The 20,111-nt window shown below is 37.0% G+C and overlaps 3 protein-coding genes across 5 annotated transcripts; 2 read left to right on the top strand and 1 right to left on the bottom strand.

The window, feature by feature from the left end:
- Positions 1-1,286: 1,286 nt before the first annotated feature.
- On the top strand, positions 1,287-5,342 carry mecr (mitochondrial trans-2-enoyl-CoA reductase). Of its 2 annotated transcripts, XM_088410513.1 has the most exons (11): positions 1,287-1,324; positions 1,421-1,559; positions 1,911-1,979; positions 2,731-2,862; positions 2,934-3,077; positions 3,621-3,723; positions 3,947-4,049; positions 4,161-4,234; positions 4,310-4,370; positions 4,458-4,530; positions 4,795-5,342. In XM_088410513.1, exons 2-11 carry the CDS (start codon positions 1,550-1,552, stop codon positions 4,950-4,952), a joined length of 927 nt encoding a protein of 308 aa, XP_088266639.1. In that variant the 5' UTR covers positions 1,287-1,324; positions 1,421-1,549; the 3' UTR covers positions 4,953-5,342. The 2 variants fall into 2 exon arrangements, with proteins under 2 accessions (XP_088266639.1, XP_088266638.1); XM_088410512.1 differs by having other exon boundaries at positions 1,303-1,559; positions 1,882-1,979.
- smpdl3b (sphingomyelin phosphodiesterase acid like 3B) lies at positions 5,129-19,889 on the bottom strand. 2 transcript variants are annotated; one of them, XM_088410510.1, is made up of 9 exons: positions 19,742-19,889; positions 12,720-12,770; positions 12,361-12,574; positions 11,251-11,348; positions 11,033-11,176; positions 9,622-9,791; positions 7,824-8,004; positions 7,461-7,594; positions 5,129-6,996 (listed from the first exon to the last, which is right to left on the bottom strand). In XM_088410510.1, the coding sequence occupies exons 1-9, from the start codon at positions 19,785-19,787 to the stop codon at positions 6,625-6,627; spliced, it is 1,410 nt and encodes a 469-aa protein (XP_088266636.1). In that variant the 5' UTR covers positions 19,788-19,889; the 3' UTR covers positions 5,129-6,624. The 2 variants fall into 2 exon arrangements, with proteins under 2 accessions (XP_088266636.1, XP_088266637.1); XM_088410511.1 differs by having other exon boundaries at positions 12,720-12,819; positions 19,742-19,878.
- On the top strand, positions 15,275-18,521 carry LOC148426260 (uncharacterized). Its single transcript, XM_088410514.1, has 7 exons — positions 15,275-15,307; positions 16,651-16,772; positions 17,007-17,096; positions 17,433-17,501; positions 17,592-17,878; positions 17,955-18,079; positions 18,185-18,521. The coding sequence occupies exons 2-7, from the start codon at positions 16,664-16,666 to the stop codon at positions 18,279-18,281; spliced, it is 777 nt and encodes a 258-aa protein (XP_088266640.1). The 5' UTR covers positions 15,275-15,307; positions 16,651-16,663; the 3' UTR covers positions 18,282-18,521.
- Positions 19,890-20,111: the final 222 nt, after the last annotated feature.

Below are 20,111 nucleotides of genomic sequence, written 5' to 3' on the forward strand. Positions count from 1 at the left end.
CCCTTTTATAGAACCACTTTGTCGTGTTTTCCTCTATAATAATTGTAAATGGGGATGTAGTCAAATCTTGTAAATGAATGGGTGGCAAATGGGGGCGGAGCTTTTGTAAGTGAATCATCAATTCAGGATGTGACTTGTATCCAGACTATCAGTGTTTATAACAAGCACACACACATGTTGTAGCGTTCATTGGGGGGGGGGTTACATGAATCTGACGCCCGCTTGACTATATTTGAAAGTTGTATTGTGTGGTTTTAGCTATGAAAATCCCATCAGTCATGTGATTCTACGAGTAAGGGTGACAGGAAGGAGAACCTCAAAGAAAGCTGAAAAATGCTCAGGGTAACTCTTATTTGTTTGTGACCATCAGCCATTTAGCTTTGTTTTTTTTTTTTTGTGAATTATCTTATCAAGTGAATGGCTACTTTCAAAATAAAAATACTAAAAAAAAAATGTGAATTTATTACTGATGAATGTAATCAATGTTTACTGCCATGGAAACAATGATCTTGAACTCAGGTTAGTTTTTTTTTTTTTTTTTTTTTTTGAAGATGAGCAGCTTGTAGTGTTTATTGCCTTGATGATTCGATATGTAAAGATCCTGCTCCATTTCATAATAAAAATGACAATACTCATGCGTGGTGGTTTTCTGCAGAAGCTCTTATGAGGCATTTCGTTTGCTACACTTGCACAAAAATGAGGATTTTTCAAAAAGGCTGACTTCAAAATAAGCTATAAAAAATGTTTTTTATACATTTGTCATAAATGGAAATTTATATTTATTCATGCATCATAATGGCTGTTCTGAAGCATTGTAGATCGGAACTGTAGATATTTGTGAATCTTAAGTTTTATTCACACAAAAAATCAGTATACATTATTAATCAGATTAAAAAAAACACTTTCCCCATTCTGTTTTTGTTTAGAATAATTATGAGGATTTATTGGGGTTATCTATTTTTAGTTTTTGTGTCTTATTTACAAAGTTGGCATCTTTATTTACTTTATTTACTGATGCAGCACTTTCACAACTACTACAGCTGTATAATAAAGTGCCTCCCGAGTTATAAAAACATTAACTTTACAGACTGATACATTAAATCATCTTAACATAAGTTTTATTTTTGCTTTGAATATCCTTAATTTCGTTGCGCATAATTACAAAACGAATACATTAAATTAATTAAAAAAAATTAAAGGTTTGCAGCTCTGTATTACTGTACGTCACCAACGAACGTCGACGTGTTATTGAATATGTCCACTTGGGGCGCTGCGTTTTGTTTACATTCTTAATCACGCCAGTTCAACATGGCCGTTCCGTGAGGTGAGCTAAACGAGTCGCTACATTGTCCCCAATTCTGTCTGCTTTCCGTCCCAATGTGGCCACAACTTGGCACCGTTTGTTTTACAAACATGTTAGTTTGTCGAAGAAGCTTGTTGGTCGCTGCTCTTTTGCAACGTTGCCGAGGAGAAGCGCAGGCTAGCGGCATTCGCCGCCACCTGAGCAGCTGTAAAGCGCTGGTGTACACAAACCACGGAGATCCTTCCCATGTCATACAGTAAGACTTTCACAAGTATTTTTTTCAATAATATTAATCACTGTTTAGACATGTTAAGATATTTAATGGCGGAGGACTTTTGGGGTAATTTGCATAGAAATTCCATCAACAAAATACAAGTTTAACTATTCAACAAAAATGTAATGTAGTTAAATGCTAAATGCAACTGAATTGGTGATGTGTTTTTATTAATTATTTTATTAATTCGTACTACAATTTAAGAATCACAGAGTAATTGAGAAAATACAGCACATTTTCAGAGCAATGCTTTGGTAAGTTGAAATTTGGTTACAGTGGAATGTGGGGACTTTTTGCCTGTCAGGTTGGAGAATGTGGATCTTCCCCCGGTAGGTCCAAAAGATGTTCTGGTTAAAATCCTGGCCGCTCCCATCAACCCTTCTGACATCAACATGATCCAAGGTAACAATAATTTTAGTAATTAAAGAATCAATCTGAACACTCTGTCTTAATTAAGTTCCTCTCCTCAGTTCAACAAAGTTTTTTGACATCAAGATGCCACCAGATGGCGCTGAAGCAATATTTTTTATTTAGAGACATAGTTTTGGCATAGACACTAGCTTGCCTTGGCTGCAAAGCGTGTGGGTGGAGTCAAATGTTTTACCCCACTCCCCAAGATGGCCGTTTCGACATTCATTGTGGGTGAATAGAGGGCCGTAGACAGCACCAGCGTGTTCAGCGGCCCTTAAAAAAAGGTGTTCGGCTTAGTTCTAAGCATGTAGACCATTGGGTTCAAAGGTTGTGGTCAAAAAATGTCCATATAGAAATTAGTGACATGTGCTTTACCACCTGTCCCCAGTAGAGAGCGCATTTCTTCCGATAATTAGCCGTGTTTTATGTTCAATATAGTGTTAAAGAAATATAAGTGATGTCACAGGAACCGCGCACAGGAAATTTTTAACCAAAAGAAAAAGACAAAAGAAATAGAAGGCGTTAGGAGTTGGTGTGGGTAAAGTTAAATGTTTAGTGGGTGGAGTTAAACATTTGGCTCCACCCAAATGTTGAGCCACACCTAAAAACTGCTTTGCAGCCAGTCCTTACTTTTATGCTCCGTTTTGACAGTTTAAAAATGTTCATTATAGTTTGACTTTTACAAAAAGTTTCTTACTTTTTTTTTTGGTCAATGAATTCAAAATATGTTGTTTTTTTCCAGGGACATATGCCATCCTACCCGACCTACCGGCCGTTGGTGGCAATGAGGGTGTAGCCCAGGTGGTGGAAGTGGGCGGCCAGGTCACATCTCTCCAGACTGGGGACTGGGTCATTCCGAGAGATGCCGGTTTGGGTAAACAATGTCTTGTGGGAACTGACTTGTGCGCAGTAGGATAAACTAGCATGTAGCGTTTGTGTCCACAGGGACATGGAGGACGGCAGCCGTGTTGAATGAAGACGACGTGATCTCGGTGCCCAGTGACATTCCCGTATTGGCAGCTGCCACACTCGGGGTGAACCCCTGTACTGCTTTCAGGATGCTGGCTGACTTTGAACACCTCAAGCCAGGTAGAACGCACACAGAATAGGGTACATTGAAGGCACTTAGGGGTATGTCAGATTTTAAAAGTTTTTTTTTTTTTAAATCAGGTATTAGCAAATCTAATATAATGCTCTTTGTATAATTAGCAAATCAAATGTTGTGTATTTTAATGCGGTCGTAAAAGCGTTACTTTTTTCTTTTCAAATTAAGGGCAAAATACTTGGAACATCAAGCAATAGGTGCAAATTGAAGTATATCAGGACTTCTTTCGCAAATATGTAAACGTCTATATTTGGTGAATTTTTATGTGAATTTTCTGTGTCGGTGATATGATTTTCTGTCAGACAAGTCACAAATATGTGACATAATTTATTTTCTGGACGTTCTGAATAAAATATGCCATGAGATACCAGTATAAACAGAACTCCAAAGTTTATTTAATCAAACATGGTAGCACAGCACTCGTTTCCATTCTTTTCTATCAAAAATAGCGCTGATTGAAGGTAACTAGACTAAAAAATAAATAAATCAATAAATCATAAGGTACTTAACACTGGTTGACTCTGCAGGCGATTCGGTGATCCAAAACGCCGCCAACAGTGGCGTGGGGCAGGCGGTCATTCAGATTGCAGCAGCGAGAGGGATAAACACCATCAATGTGCTTCGAGACAGGTACGCCCGTATTATTTTGGCTGTTGTTAACAAAAAGTGATTATTTAGATCTTGTTTAAAATTATGACTAACAAAAAATATTACTTTTTAATTAAAATCTATTCAATAAATAATATATATATATATATATATATATATATATATATATATATATATATATATATATATATATATATATATATATATAGAGCGCATTTTTGACACCTGTTCACTTCTTCCAAAGACCAGAGTTCACTCAGCTCAGTGACAGGCTGAAGGCCCTGGGAGCAAGTTACGTGATCAAGGAGGACGTGCTGAGGCGGCCCGAGATGAAGGAACTCTTCAAGGCGCGTCCTATCAAAATGGCGCATCCATTAATTTTATTGATCACCATTCATTGTATTAATACGCTTAGCAAGAGTATGTAAAGTAAACGATGTATCTTCTCACTTTTTCAGACATGTCCAAAGCCCAAACTGGCCTTGAATGCAGTCGGAGGAAAGAGTGCCACCGAGCTGCTGCGTCATCTCCGGTGAGCATGTTGCGCAATCTCGCCAGACCGGAGAAAGGAAGTTGCGTAATAACAACGCAAAGGTGTTTCTTGCAGGGTCGGGGGGTCCATGGTGACCTACGGGGGGATGTCCAAACAACCTGTGACTGTCCCTGTGGTACGCCCCGTCGTCGTCACTTCCCAAAGTTAACTCAAATAGCTGTTTTTTTTTTCTTGTCATAATTCTGACTACCTGCTTCCCCAGAGTGCTCTGATTTTCAAGGATGTGAAAGTGTGCGGCTTCTGGGTGACGCAGTGGAAGAGACAAAATTCAAACGGTGAGGTGGCGCATGTGCCTGTGTACATTTGACACGATAAACAATAGTGATTATGATTTTAAGTAATTAATTCTTTAGTTTTATATGAGCGTAGCATAACAGTACAAGTTTTATTACGCGGCGCACGGCAATTCCAAACAAGCTAGCATTTTTTTGGACTTCCTGTAAAAGTTGCCATTTTGACTGTATGAGGACTTTTATTTTACTGGCATAAAAAATCTACCAGAAAGATGATATTGAAATACATTTTGGGGGATTTTCCAGAGGAGTTCAGAGCTATGCTGGATGAGCTGTGCTCCCTCATCCGGCAGGAAAAGCTAAGCGCTCCCGCCTGTGCCGAGGTGGCTCTTGCCGACTACCGCCAAGCGCTGGACGACGCCATGCGACCTTTCACCTCAGCCAAGCAGATCCTCGTCACGTGAAGGCACCTCTTTAAATGTCAAAGCAGCAGGTTTAAAGTTCACTGTTTATAGTTCCCAGCAGTATAAATGAGCCATTAGGTCTTCATAAAGAGATAAGAACTGCGACATTATTATTATTTTTTTTAATCCCGTATTGCATTCCTTGCCAATGCAATCAACATCAGGACATTGAGTGATTAAGTTTATATGTTGACTTTATTAAGTAGCAATCTAGAGATATATTTACTAGAAATGAGTATTTAAATATTATGTTGCATAATATGAAAGCCATGCAGGTGATATGAAGCCAAAGGGTTTGATAACATTGATTATGTTTACAATGTGAGTGAATCATCATATCTACTTGGCAGGTTATTAAGATGACATTAAAAAGCAAACATTTTGTCATTATCAAGCTGCAGCGTGTATTTAAAGGAAACCAAACAGACAAAGATATCATTTTTTTGTTGTTGTTATAAAACAAAGGGGAGACCAAGACAAATGTATACTTTTTTCCCCCCACCGGTTGTGTATTTTTCACGGGAGTAATTAAAAAAAAAAGCTGTGATAACTGAAAAAAACATCAAATCAAAGTCAGCTACAATGTCATTTCTACAATGTTTTTAAATATATTTGAGAATATCACAATATCACGAAAGTGCCAAAAAGAAACACTTATCTCCAAAAAAAAAAAAAAAACACACTAAATAGGAGTGGGAAACTGTTGACCGCTAGTCATACTCTAAGGGGCTCCTTGATTGTTGTACTATTTTTTTTTTGAACCACAAAAAAAAAAATCTTCAAAAAATGCTGACAAAAATTAATTCAGTTCACAATGGGAAAAGGGGAAGAAAATCCACTTAAAAAGTTAAATACTCTAAAATAAAATACTGGACAAAAATCTAAATATTTTAGGTAATAAGGTGCTGAACAAAGTTTTAAGTTGTAATATCAACATTCCTCACTAGATGGCAAACATGGTAGATTAGATTTAATGATTACACTCAATATTTATGTGAATATAGGACTGACATACAGCTGGGTAATAAATCAAATGAATTCAATTAATTAATTATAAAATTAGCTAAATCCTAATTGAGGTCTTGCATGATGAAAGAATGCTGGGATAGGATGTTTTCAAGATATGGCAATAGCTGCTAACAATTTGTTATTTCAAATTAGTATATAATATTGTTGTTTGAACATTTTACCCAGATTTATTCTTTAAATATTTGGATTTATTAATGCAATTAAAATCATAATTGTCTTTTTGTACGTATTTTAATAACTTTGTATCTGGTAAAATTTACATTAAAACTTGAATTATTAAAAAAATAGAAGTCGTATTTAGTCATAATGACTGAAAAAGATTTAAAAAAAAAAAAAGACATATATTTTTTTTTGGGGGGGGGCAATATTGCACAGTTTTAGACAAATATAGTACCTCAATAACATTTTGAGTCTGTTTTGTTATTTTGTAATGCATCATTTTTGCCATCACAGTTGCTCATGGCTCAGGAAACAACCAATCCCATCGATTCATTCATACATTCATTTTGACAGATCTGCTTAGGTCATGTGACCTTTGCAAGGTGTGCCATGATTGGTTGTTAAGTGAGCGCTGGGCAACTGTGATGTCATTTTCAGTGGACAACAAGAGGCAAGATGGCTGTCATTTGAGTGTGCCAGCTAACTACTGTTTAGCAAAAACAAACAAGATGCTAGCAACCGCGCAGATGACGCTAACCGGGGCTCCCCCGAGGCTTCCCGCCGCCGACTCCACGGCCAGGCAGCGCTTGTACCGGTCGTAGTCGACCTCCCGCGTGGCGCACACGTGATCCACGCGGCAGTCTCGGTCGCACTCGCTCAGGTCAAAGTTGACTGAGTTGAAGCGGTAGTACTGCTGCAGGCGGCAGGCGTCGGCCGACATGCCCTCCAGGACCCTCTGCATGGAGCCCGGCGAGGCGTCCCTCACTTGGAAGCTCTCCGTCAGACGGTACTCCTTCTCCCAGCGGTCCCGGCCCTTGTTGGCGCGCGTCAGGTTCAGGTAGTACGTCACCACGTCCTTAAAGACAAATACAGTCCACCTTCAGTGGCATATTTATTTGAGCATTGCACTAAAAGCAGTGATGTAAATATGCAATATGTACTGTATATGTATACTGTTTTGTGTGTATGTAATATATATATATATATATATATATATATATATATATATATATATATATATATATATATATATATATATATATATACACGCAAATGTAACACATTTTTCCACTTACTGTCAACTAAAAATGACATCACATGTACTGAGATAACAACCAATCATGGCTCAGCTTTCTTGTTTCACTTGTCACATGACCAAACAAAAAAAAAGCAGCGAGACATGATTGGCTGTTGCCTGATCCTTGAGCATCTGTGATATTATCTTCAGTTGACGGCAAGTATCAAAATGTTTTATAATGGCACACAAAATATGAAACTTATACCGCTTACAGTTTTGTATCCCTAAATATTGTGTCATACTTGAACCACAAGTGTTTCCTTGTCGTATTCAAAGATGCGGATGCCAGGATTGTTGGCGCCGTTCTTCACTCCGGGTAGCGTGGTTTCCCACGGTGTCACCCCCGGGCTGAGAAACATGGTGCTGATGGGAAAGTCTGCAGGAATGAGGACATAACATTAGGTACACTTCCAATAAGACTGACTTATTGATTTATTTTTCACTAAAATCCCCTCTGCTGCCAACTAGAATGCATCTGGCTACCGGGTACCAAAACCGGTCTTATTTTTGAAGTATCGAGTGTTCTTAGACACCGCCGATACCACACATTGACCAGAAAGGACCTCAAAGCGGTAGAAGCTAATCACTAATCCGATCTAAGTTACCTTTGTTATCGTAGAACATGCGGAAGGCGTCGGTGTGGTGGTGTCCAAAGAACTGTCCCTTGATGACGGCGTGGTGCTTCTGGATCAGCTCCAGGTAGCGCTTGTTGAATTGGGGCCTGTACCAAGGCTTGCTCCTCTTCTTCTCAAACATTCCTGGGGGGACGTGGCCGATGATGTACACCTGCATGAAGCCAAGCGAAGGTATGAATATCGGATTTACCGCAGCATTGGATATAAAAAGTCTACACACCCCTCTTCAAATGCCAGGTTTGTGTGATGTTTGAAATACTCTGTTTTCAGTCTGAGATATTGTGGTTGCAAAATTGTGCACACCTCACACATGCACACTTCAGAATAACATTCCAACTTATGGAACAAATTATGGAAATGTCTTTGATTTTTTTTTTTTTTGATGATGTAATAAAAGGATCAATGGGAAAAAAAATCCACTAGGGAGCTCAAATTTCCAGCAGATGATTAAAACATGTAAAATTTCAAAACGCAATGTTTCTGACATTTCTATGTGATTGCAGCTGGACGTGCGAGATTTTATGCACAAAAATAATCATTGTCCAATTTTTGGACCATATAAAACAATTATAATTACAATTTTTGAGATGCATATTAATAGGATTTATGACATTGACTTTCCTGCGATTTTTGCAACATTCCGTTGAGCAACGGTCAAACTATGTCAGCAAACACAAAAAATTTTTGTTGACTTGTATTTCACCTCATTTCACCTGTATGGATAGAACTGATGCCACTGAACAATTTGAGTGATTGAAGCAAAAAAAAATATTCATGAATAACTTGAATTATAACACCTTTAAAAGTGTTTACAAAATTAGGAGGAAAAAAAATGCAACGTGTATAATTTGCAAAGTGTGTGCACAAGGCTTAAATGAGAGTCAGCATACACTTGCCAAAGCTTATAAGTCTAATTAACTTCAAATAACGTTAAGATATTCTATTAGTCTTTTTCTGATATGTTTTTTTCTGGAAAAATAAATTAGCCCATTCACTGCCAGTGGCGGCTATTGACCAAAGATCAATATTCACTGAGCAGCTATATGTCAAAAATCTATTTGCAAAGAATGAGTTAAAGGTTTTCGCCGAACATTGACGTGTATTTGCAACTCTTCATAATTCTGTCAAGGTGGAGAAAATTATGAACATTTTCAAATACCGTTCAGCGTTTGCAGCATTTGTTCCGGTTCTGCTACAAAGAAATACAATCTGTGAAAGCCTCCTCATGAGAGCCACTGACATATGAAATGAGTTTATTTGTTAATGCTCCTATTTTAAGAGGGTGCGCACATTTATGAAACTACATCATCTCAATATTTTTTGTAGTTGCCCTGAAGATTTTAATTTGTTAGGAAGGAATTCTTTCAAAATCTTGCATTTTAACAGGGGTGTGTAGACTTTTTATATTCACTCCATATAACAGGTGTCAATTTTTTTCTTAAGAGGGATGCGCACATTATTTATAGTTTTTTACTTTGACTAATCAATCACTGCGGAAATCAATAAATCAAGCAAGAAATTACATATTGTCCATAAAAATGTAGTTATTTAAAAAAAACTGATATGTCAAGGCTTTCTGGTAAAGATGATGAGGCAAAATGAAATATTTCTCTCCACACTTCTAACTTTTTAGATAGCATTGCGGGCATGTCAAAATGTAAGTTTATCAAATGCGCGGGCCGCTAAATGTGCACAGTGGGCCACAAAAGGCCCCCGAGCCGTAGTTTGGACACATTGGTAATCGGGATAGGGTGTGCTTAGTCTTTGCCTTCTCGTTGTTTCCGGCCGCCTGTGTGAGGACGCCATCGGCCCAGCCGAACTGGCCGGCGGGATCCTCGTCCTTCTCGGTCAGCAGGTTGCGGTCGTAGTAGAGATTCGTGTTGAGCACCAACATCCGAAAACCGCTTTGATTCAAAAGTCTTTCTGTGTAGTATCCACCTGCAGTGATAAGAGATCCGCAGCGTTTGGAACGTTGTCATGACGATGTGCAAGTCGTAATTTTAGGACTTTATCGAACGAAAACATTTCGTGCAATACTTTACGCACGCAAATTTGATTTGGGGGAAAAAACAATTTTTCTCAGGAAGTGTTTTTTTTTTAAATTATAAAAATTGATTTTCATAATTTGTTTTCCTTTCTAAAAAATATTCTCAAATTGACAATTTCTTACAATGTAATTTTCATAACAATAGGTCTAATATGACAAAAAATACAACTTCATTCTCATAACATTCTGACCTTTAAAAAAAATACACTTTTTAAAGACTACTTTCATGCAATGAGAATGCTATGCACGTGATATTCTCATTCCCAAAGAATGTACTTTTATTATTAATAAAACATTTAGAAATAAAATACTACTTCAAAATTCTAACACAAAAAATAACAATTATTATTAGTATTACTTTTTCTGAAATAACACCATAATTCTCATTATAATGAGACCTTTACTAAAAGAGGAACTGCTTATTTAAGGTCACGGAATTCAGATTTTTTTTCGATTTTACTAGTACTACCATAAAAATATTTCTAGTACAACCTTTTACTATTGCAGAGATTATTTTGATAAAGTTATGACTTTTTTCTAAAATAATACAACTTTGTTCTCATGCTATTCCATACTGCATAAAATTACGAATTTTTCATCACAGCGTATGACTCTAAATAAAGAAAATATAATCTCATAAAAAAAATGTCCAAACATGGCATTCTGACTAATATTGCGTTTGTGGAAAATGAATTAACCAGAAAAATCCACCCATGTTTATCCAGTCTCAGTGAGTGGCCATTTTTCCACTTATTGTCGACTCACAATGACGTCACAAATGCTCTGGTAACAACCAATCAGGAGTCACATTTTTTCTGAGTTAGCCCACATGCCATTTGCAAGCTGAACCGTGATTGGTTACCTCATCTGTGATTTTTTTTTTAGCTGACACCAAAAGGCAAAATGGCCACCCTCTGTGATGGGGAGAAAAAAAATGGGTGGATTAATAAATAATATTAATCAAAATAGTGCGTTTAGACTAGTGGAGCCACATAGCATTGCTTAATTTTGTAAAGCTTTTTTTTTTTTTATTTAAAACGTAAAAGCTGGTTATGTCAAGTCAAAAATCTCAAAATTAGCTGTTTGTGTCCTATTCGTGTAAAATTGTCCCGATTGTTAGAAGAAAGAAGACCTTTGGTGAAAGTTTCCTGTGACGCCGGCTCCAACCAGTGCTTCCACATTTTGGCTGTTTGGTTGTACATGTTGCTGGGGCCACCGGGAAGCTGGCTCTTGGGGTGGTAGTCATGGTTACCCAGGGCAGAGTACACTTTGGTTTCTCCACGAGTGAAAAATACACAAAACATTTATGAGCACACGTTAAACACACACTGTAAACTTCCCCATACGTACTCGGAAAAGTAGTAGTGATGATCTCTGTGAGGTTTCCGATTATGCGGAGAACGGCTCCTTCGCTCAGATTGGGATCGGGAACATGCGGCGTATCGTCCCTATCGTGAGATAAAACACAGGTAAAGACAACTTGATTTGTATCGCAACTTACAGATATTCCAAAAAAAATAAAAAGAAGCTTTTGATAAACACACACAAAGCAAAATATGCAGGCCTTGGTTAAAAACAAAATGGATCTTTGACGTCTATAACCGTCAATGGCAGTGAACGAGTTGACCACACATTTCAAGACTAATTGTATAATTGATATGAATGCAAACTTGATTTTTTTTTTAAATCTATTTCTATATGGATGGCATGATAAAGATTGATGGATTCACGCTTGGAAACTTGTCACAGATATGTTGTGTCAGCCCTTGCCACCCCGATGGAATTGTTCTAGCAAGAGTAAAATACTATAAAAAGAGAAAAACTAGTCAAAATTAGCAAACCTGCTTTAAATACTAATCAAAAGTAATTACATCAAAAATACAAAATGTCAAAATGAAACGTTAGATCCTTTTTCAGTGGATATTTGCTACATGCAATATGCTAACTTTTGTCATGTTTCCTGACACCACTTTAGACTTTTAACGGTCTTTCAAGTGAAATAAATAAATAAATAAATGTGAATCACAGTTCATTAAGCTACATTCTCACAGATGGCTTTACTCAGTCCACACAGTGAAAATAAAAAAAGTTCAAATAAAATATTAAAACCTAGTGCAGCAGACATTTGCTACATGCTAAATGCCAACTTTGTCCATACTATCCATTTGTTTTGTTTTTTTACGTTCTTTGTTGTAGTTTTCATTTATTACTCATTTACTATTAAAAGAAAACACAACTAAAACACTAAAGAAAAACCTAACTACAAAAATAAAAACCAGCAAACCTGTGCCAAAGACAAATTAAATATATACATTAGTTAATAGACCTTAGCTTCATGCTAACCGCTAACTTTGCTCATGATGAGTATTCCTTCCACTATTTTACACTTTTAACAGTTTTCAAGTTAAGCGAATAAATAAACGAGTGAATTACCAAGCCACATCGTCACGGACGACCTACCCTGTCCACACAATGAAGTCTGGATCTGGGAGAATATCTTTCATGGCAAAAATGGAAGAGTTGATGAGGTTCCAGGGGGAGTCGCAGGCATGGTGGCCGAACGGGCCCGCCCGCTCCGCCGGTCTTAGTCCGCTCGACTCGCACACCTTTTTGGGGTCCTTGTCCTGGTCGTAGGTCGGGTCCCAGTGCAGATCGGTGATGTGCCAAAAATTCCCTAATATATATAAATGTTGATCAAAAGAATAATCATCCTGTTATTCATAATCTTAATAATACATTTGGAGAAAATCTTTACAGTATTTGGTATATTTTCTTCGTATTCGATATTTTCTTACATTTTGATTCATATGTTTACTCACCGGACAGTGCAAGGGTCCCTTGAAGAAGCAGGCAGCACAGCAGCAACTTTTCTGCAGACATGTTGAAAGGCAGCCAACGCACTAATGTGTCTGTGTTCAACTTTGCATGGGAGAGGCCAGATAACTGTCATGTTATCTGTTACTCACACACGTTTATTGCCTATGGTAATATTAGTCAATATTTCACCAAGATGGGAAACCACAAGATGTCGTTGTCATGGAACTTCTGCAATCCGCGTACTTTTGGCAATCTCATTCTCATAAATAAACACTATAAATAGATTAACGAAATAAGTTGATTCAAATGAGTTAATGCTGCTTTTAGATTCTTAAAAATACATCGCAACGATTCCCGATGAGTTGTTGTTTCATCTTTTATGAGAGCGCTTTCCTGGGACATGAAAACAATTCATTGTTCTTCCACTAGATGGCATAGTTTGACACTTGGTGAATAAGATCGGACAAGGGCGTTTTTGGTGTTTCGTAAAATATGTTCTTCGCTAAAATTATATTGGGGAACAATTGAGCCTGTTTGATTCTAGGGTATGAAATAAAATATATTCCTATCATAATATGATTATATCTGTTCCCTCAGTTTAGGAATCTCCACCCTTAGTGTCCTCAAATGTTCCCTCACTTTGCTTATCTGAACCCTCGGTATAATAATTCGTTCCATCAATTTACCTATTTACTTTATACCCTCAGTTTACTCATCTTTACCCTCAGTTTAGTCAGTTTCTCATATATATATATATATATATACAGTACCATCAATTTACTAATCTGTTCAATGAATCTGTTCCATGAATTATCTGTTCTCTCTGTTTAATAATCAATACCATCGGTTTAGCAAATCGCTATCGTTCAGTAGTAAACACAGCCGTGGCCGCCGATGTGTCAAGATCAATTCAATTTGAAAATTATATTATTGTTACTGTCGTGTAGTACAGTGTTCTGTAAAACGCTTTCGATGCAGTCATGGCCTGACTTTTTTCTTCCCCTTAAATCAAAATGTAATATTCCTGTAGTGGGAGAGTGTTGCTTGACAGCAGGATTTAAAATATCGTAATATTTTACCAACCCAATCGTACTTGATATCGATTTCCTATGACACCAGTATTTTTTGCTGAAATATGATACAACTCTGTTCCATATTGGAACTCCTCACTTCACTACAAACAAGTCAAGACTTAAGTTTGACCACCAGGCCTGTTACGTTTTTCAATGAAGTCTTTTAGCAGTTGGCATTGTGAACATCAACACCGATTCTGTTGTTCCGCAGGTTTGTCGGCATCATCCTCAAGGCCGTTAGCGGTGCTGAAACGAATTGCATTTGGCCTCAAAGGCATTTGTTCCAATGTAACAAAACACAACAGCGTTTTTAACATATTTGTATTTACGCTCTCCTTTTCAATCTTGGTAACATTGTTTTGTCCTACAGTACTAATTATTTTTGGTGTACTGAATAGGCAAAACACTGACCTTTCACTTTAAACTACTGAGAGATATTGTCAACCATGTAGCAACTTGTGGAACATTGGACATGACTTCTTCTATATTGTATCACTTCTTGTGAGGCAACCAAGGACAAATACTTTCTTACTGTGCTCACTGAGATTATTTTTTCACAGTATTTATACTTTCTTGAAAACGCCACTAAAAGACAACAACTTAGTATTTTTTATCCTCATGCAACTGCATTAAACAAATACGAGTTCGCTTAGATTTATACACCGGCAAAATTGTATTAGTGAAAATAAAATAATAAACACAAGACAATCCAATCCATTTTAAGTAGAGCAGAGTTTCATATATCCAAGCTAACACAGGAAGAAACTCTAGTTGAATAGAAAGCAGTCAATTTCACACCACAGCATTAACTGGAATTGTTTCTAATTTAATTTTAGTGAATATATATAAACACAAACGGAAATGCATGTATAAAATCAAAACAAACGATTAACGAAGGAATGGATCATGACTACATATCACATTTGAACACAATTTACATGTTCAAAAGGTGTAACATGGAGTATAAAAAACGTATCCAGTCTTCCCCCTTCTTTTCTATATTATTACATCATATTGAGCATATTAATTTAATAAATAATGGATGTTTTTTTTTTTATATATATATACCGTATTTCGGACTATAAGCCGCGACTTTTTCCTCGTGATTTGAGCCCTGCGATTTATAGTCCAGTGCGGCTTATCCTGTTTTTTTTTCCCCAGTTTTTTTTCCCCCACCGTCAAGCAAATGTGTGTATCTGCTCAAGGAGTCAGTTTATGGAACACCTATGAAATATAACTGCAAAAATGTGACTCAATGGCTGTGCTCAAAAAGAGTTTTAAAATATATATTTTTTAAATATTTAAATTGAATAAGATTATTCTGCCCTTCAGAAATAACGTAACACCTGTCTTCTTCTACATTTGTACATAGACTTAGAGCACCCTCTTGTGGTTACTCCGAAATATTGTTTTTCTCAGTAGACGTCAGTTCTCCTTTGAGTCAGCACGCAAAGACGACACGTTAATGATCGATGATTGCTGATCTTATTTTGTTTTGCCTTGGACGAGAATTGTTCGTAAGTACAGAAGTTCTAAAAATTATGACACTGTTCATCTGTTTTGTTTATCGTTAAAGACATTGGAAATAAGAGTATTTTTTGGTTGTGCAACTTGTTAGCTCTATGTATCATTAGCTGATTACATGTTTTATTTTTTAGTTTTACGTATTTTATTTTTCTAGTTTTACGGCGACCTAAAGAGGGTCATGGTCAATGGCCATTGTTCAAATAAAGTCGAGCAAAAGGAAAAACAGTCTGCTTGTTTAAACCTCTTTATCCAGCAGTCTAGCTGGCGAAAAACCCGACGCTTTGAAGTGAGGACGGCATAAAGATGTTGTATCAAAGTTTGTCTTTGATATACAGTATACAATATATATAATTGTATTTATAATAGTATGTTATTTATATTATTGTTATTTATGTGCAGTGTGTACAATGTTCAATAAATGAATCAATCAAAAAAGTGACAGAATGCTGTTAACGGACGTTGCAGTTGGTAGACGATTTAAAAAATATGTAAATTATAATTATTATTTTTAAACTTTCATATACCATCTTTTTGCATAAATATCTGATGTTATAACCTGCGGATTTTAGTCCAGTGCGGCTTATCCGTGGCAAAATACGTCTTTTTGGGTCAATTTTTACTGCTGCGGCTTATATAAAGGTGCGGCTTATAGTTCGGGAAATACGGTATTTATAATTATTAATTTTTGTAACTTTAATTTGTATCTTTAAGACGGACAATATATATTTTCATATGGGGGGGGGGGGGGGGGGGTTTCATGAACATGAAGCCTCATAAACTGAACCTTTTAATGACCCATTTTGATGCTAAGGTTTAAAAGTACCAAAGGCTTCATCTGCCCATTACTACTTTCTTTTTTCTTTCTTTTTTTTATGGGTTAGGGTTAGACTTAAAGTATAGTGTGGGTATTTACCTTCTCAGATGACTAATATGTTAAATTTGCGTTAAATTTGCAAGTGTGGTGACACCTCACATAACCCAACATTGGCAAAATGTTCTTGGTCTCAGTGTGCCCTGCGATTGGCTGACAACCAGTCCAGGGTGTCGCCTGCCTACTGCCTACTGCCTACTGCCCAAAGACAACTGGGACAGGCACCAACAATTGAAAATGAATTGATGGATGGAAGTCAAAGCAGTTAAAAATGAAAAGCATCCTTCCATTTCTGTGGATGCAGGCCTTGGTTAAAAAAAAAAAAACACTCTGATCGGAATTGGAGAAAATAGTGAAAATGAAACTTAACCAAGTAGATTGTGAACGTGTCCTTGGCTGATACTATATAAAGAGTGCAGGACGCTCACTCAGTTATTCTCTCTCACTCACACACACGTTCAGAGAGAAGACTTCAATGGGAGACTCGGAGCTGAAGATGAAAATGAAGAAGATAATTCTTTATGCTTCCACTTTGATGTTGACCATGGTCATCATGGAAGCTTTTGGCATGGCCATACCCAATGGTATATGCACTCGTGCACATACGCCACATTTTGAATGCTGTGGAAGGTTTGCAAAAGGGAATTGCAGTTACTGTTGACTGAAATGAACTAGCGATAGCTTTGTCAATTTTATCATGCATCAGCATCTTCCTTGATATGAGTACATTTTTTTTTTCACTCAAAGTTGATTCCAGCTTGTTTGGTTGTTTCTGTTGAGTTGACTGGTGTGTTTTTTGTTTTTTTTTCGCCGTGCAGCCGATTCCTCCAACTTAGACGGGTTAATGGTCGAGTTGTCTCGTGAGAATGAAGGAAAAGAAGCGTATTACCCCCATTATTTTTCAAAAGGTGAGTGTAATGTAGCTCTCGATCATTTGTGTCACCTAGAAGTTTATTTTCAAACAAAAGGTGTTGCAAGGTATTCCCATTATGGTTTAATTTATTGTGTTACTTTGAGCAAGATGTCTCTTTAATACATGCATCTTTTTTTTTTTTTTTTTTACATTTCAAATCCAGTTGTTTATCTCTAAAAGCATCTAAATACTATACAATCTGTACAGTATTTTTTATTCTGTCCTCACCTAATATCATCAAACAGAGCTAGAAATGCTGGTCAAATATCTCCTGCTTGTCCCGAACCAATTAGAAAAAAAATGATAACGATTTTGTCTTCTATCGATAAAGGAGTCGCGATGTTCTACCCATTGGACTACCCTGACTTCAGCCCTCGTGATTATCGGACCTACCCAAATGGTGAGATCAAGACTCGTCTCACTATTCGTCCGTCATTCGTGAATGAGCCACCTATCAACGTCGATTGACTTCCACCCATCTCTCCATTAGGTATGACCATCTGTCTGCGTTACAACCTTGACAGCAACAATCCCAGCACCATCTTCACCCTCGGCCGGAACAGCCAGGCCCCTTTGGAGCTCATGGCAAACCAACACTGTAACTTTTCCATGAAGACAAGCATCTGGGAAACGGAATTCACCTTGGACCAGGTTTCTGATCCAGGAGTCCAAATCCGGAATTGGACCAGTATCTGCCTCGTAGTTTACCCCATGAATGGCATCGCCAGGCTCTACGTAGAAATCGACGAGAGACACAAGGCGGAGATACCTAAAGGGGTACAGTGTGTCTATCCCTCCCATCAGTCTGTCCATCTTAAAAATGTTGACCTTGCATATGTGTTTGTATCTACAGTATGTGTTCGCCGGTGAGCCTGTGATCACAATGTCTGATCTGGACGGTCATGTGACAGACCTGCAGATGTGGGATGTCCCCTCAGAGAACAACATCTACCAGTACCTGACTGCGGACGCCTTTATGTAAGATCCGTGTGATAACCACAAGTCATATCATGCGACTTTTGGTGATTACCTTCCAACAGGAAATGTCAACTCACTACCTTTCCCTCTCTTGTTTCCTTCAAGGACCAAAGGCTCTGTGCTGACATGGTCTAACCTACATTTCAAACTGAAGGGGGAGGCCAAGATAGAAACAGTTAATCCAGACAATTGTTCCCCCTAAAACGAGACCCAAAAGGGGAAAATGGCCCTCTGGTAGGCAGCAAATAACTTCTAGTTTAAATGATTGTTTTGATGTGTTTTTTTTTCAATCCATTTGCAATGTTTTAAAACCTTGACTGTGGTCTCTTATTGCTTCTAAATGTTATAATTCAAGTATTACTCACAACTGATTGTCTTTTGTTTATTTGTGTAATCACTAAAAAGTAGAAAATAAAGGCATGCCATTGAAAAAAAATGAAATGTCCTTTCTTCATTGCTATAACACACAAGAAACATGACTATGTTCATTAAAGAGCATTTCCTTGTTTTGAGTCAAATAAAATGTAATAAAGTTGGATAATGTAAAAATATAAAGTATACTTTTTTAAAAAGTATGATTTAAACTACATACTAGACAAAAGTATAGTTATATACATACCGGTGATTACTTTTAATTTAACCTTTATTTAAAACCGTAAATAAGGTAACTAAAATAAATATGTAAACATTGAACGTAAACAATATTGTTATTATTATTGTATGCGTTCAAACACAAAGAACTAATAAATAAACTATACAGGCGCTCTCTGCACAATGAACTTTGGCATAGTCACAACATTTTTGGATAATAATTGAGGAGAAATAATTAAGCATGTTAAAAAATGTTTCTATGTACGCATCATGTGATTCGTTGGGGCGTTTACGTAACCTCGGACACAAAGCACGAGTCCACTTTCCTGCCAGAAGATGGCAGCCTCGGCCACATGACGGCGAATTAAAAATAATTGAATAAAAGGAACACAGAGTCATAAGATTACACGAGGCTGCAAGTACATAATGGTTATAACAATAATAGAGCCCAGTAGCGTATTTTAGATGTAACTAAGCCACTCAGATGCTACTGCTTCATTGCTCACGGCAGAAAAGATGCAAAGTATAGTATTAAACTTTGTAAACACGAGTCTGCACATTCACAAAAAGAAACAAGCCATTCTGAAAAAATAATCACAAATACATGATGGTGAATTTTTCAACAGCATTATATTAACCATAGGCAGATTAATAATAACCATCAGAATCGAAGATCCTTGCATGGTGGCGAGATGGTTTGCGGCCACTTTAATCGCTGTGAATGTTTAAAATTTGAAGCAAGAGAGGTTAAAAGAAACATGCAGGCTAACTATAGACATGTGCTGCTAAAACTACTGTCAAGCTACACTTTTTAACGAAAGTAATAATACATTTTGATTTAGGGGATGAAAGACAAAATAAAAACAACACGTCATTGCAGCATTGAAAGTGCTTCATAGAACATTGTACTACACGTCGTTAATAATAAAATAATTTAACATAACACATCTGTGGCCATGGCCGTGTTTACTTCTGTACGTTAACCATTTGCTAAACCGAATGTGTAAGAAATGTATTAAAAATTATTAAACGTGAGATGAGGCAATTGAATGTCGTGTTGCATTTGCTGACCCAATCTTCTCGTTCCAAACGCTGCTTCTATTAGAGCCACACACATATCCGCTTGTATTTAGTTAAATAGAAGTGCAAAATTAATGCCTGTACTTCATAAATAAAATAAATTATACGCGCAAAAATGCATTAGAAGCGCAGACTTCTCATGTGGTGGTTATGTAAATCACGCGCGTTCCCAGAATTTTTTTCCCTCTTTGTCTGTCAGGCGCTAATTTTAAATGTGCTCAAATAGAGATTGTTACAGGAAAAGTTCGGGTTGTAAAAAAATATACCTTTTATAATCCATTATTTATTTCCTGCTATCGTTATCCATCTTTAGTATCATTAAAAAAAAAAAAAAAAAACTTTGGGGGCCTGTAAGACTCAA

Source organism: Hippichthys cyanospilos, chromosome 3 (genome assembly GCF_059441005.1).
Source record: "Hippichthys cyanospilos isolate Australia breed blue-spotted pipefish chromosome 3, RoL_Hcya_1.0, whole genome shotgun sequence".
Lineage (NCBI taxonomy): Eukaryota > Metazoa > Chordata > Actinopteri > Syngnathiformes > Syngnathidae > Hippichthys > Hippichthys cyanospilos.

Bases quoted from the DNA above. Each gene is read 5' to 3' on its own strand.
- mecr (XM_088410512.1), top strand. From the start codon at position 1,378: ATGTGGCCACAACTTGGCACCGTTTGTTTTACAAACATGTTAGTTTGT. The intron at 3,078-3,620 runs GTAGAACGCACA...TTGACTCTGCAG, and splicing joins CTTTGAACACCTCAAGCCAG to GCGATTCGGTGATCCAAAAC. The intron at 4,235-4,309 runs GTGAGCATGTTG...TGTTTCTTGCAG, and splicing joins GAGCTGCTGCGTCATCTCCG to GGTCGGGGGGTCCATGGTGA.
- LOC148426260 (XM_088410514.1), top strand. From the start codon at position 16,664: ATGGGAGACTCGGAGCTGAAGATGAAAATGAAGAAGATAATTCTTTAT. The intron at 17,097-17,432 runs GTGAGTGTAATG...CTATCGATAAAG, and splicing joins CCCCCATTATTTTTCAAAAG to GAGTCGCGATGTTCTACCCA. The intron at 17,879-17,954 runs GTACAGTGTGTC...TTGTATCTACAG, and splicing joins AGGCGGAGATACCTAAAGGG to TATGTGTTCGCCGGTGAGCC.
- smpdl3b (XM_088410510.1), bottom strand. From the start codon at position 19,787: ATGTGTGTGGCTCTAATAGAAGCAGCGTTTGGAACGAGAAGATTGG. The intron at 12,575-12,719 runs GTGAGTAAACAT...TATATATATTAG, and splicing joins AGGGACCCTTGCACTGTCCG to GGAATTTTTGGCACATCACC. The intron at 11,349-12,360 runs GTAGGTCGTCCG...ATCTCACGATAG, and splicing joins GACTTCATTGTGTGGACAGG to GGACGATACGCCGCATGTTC.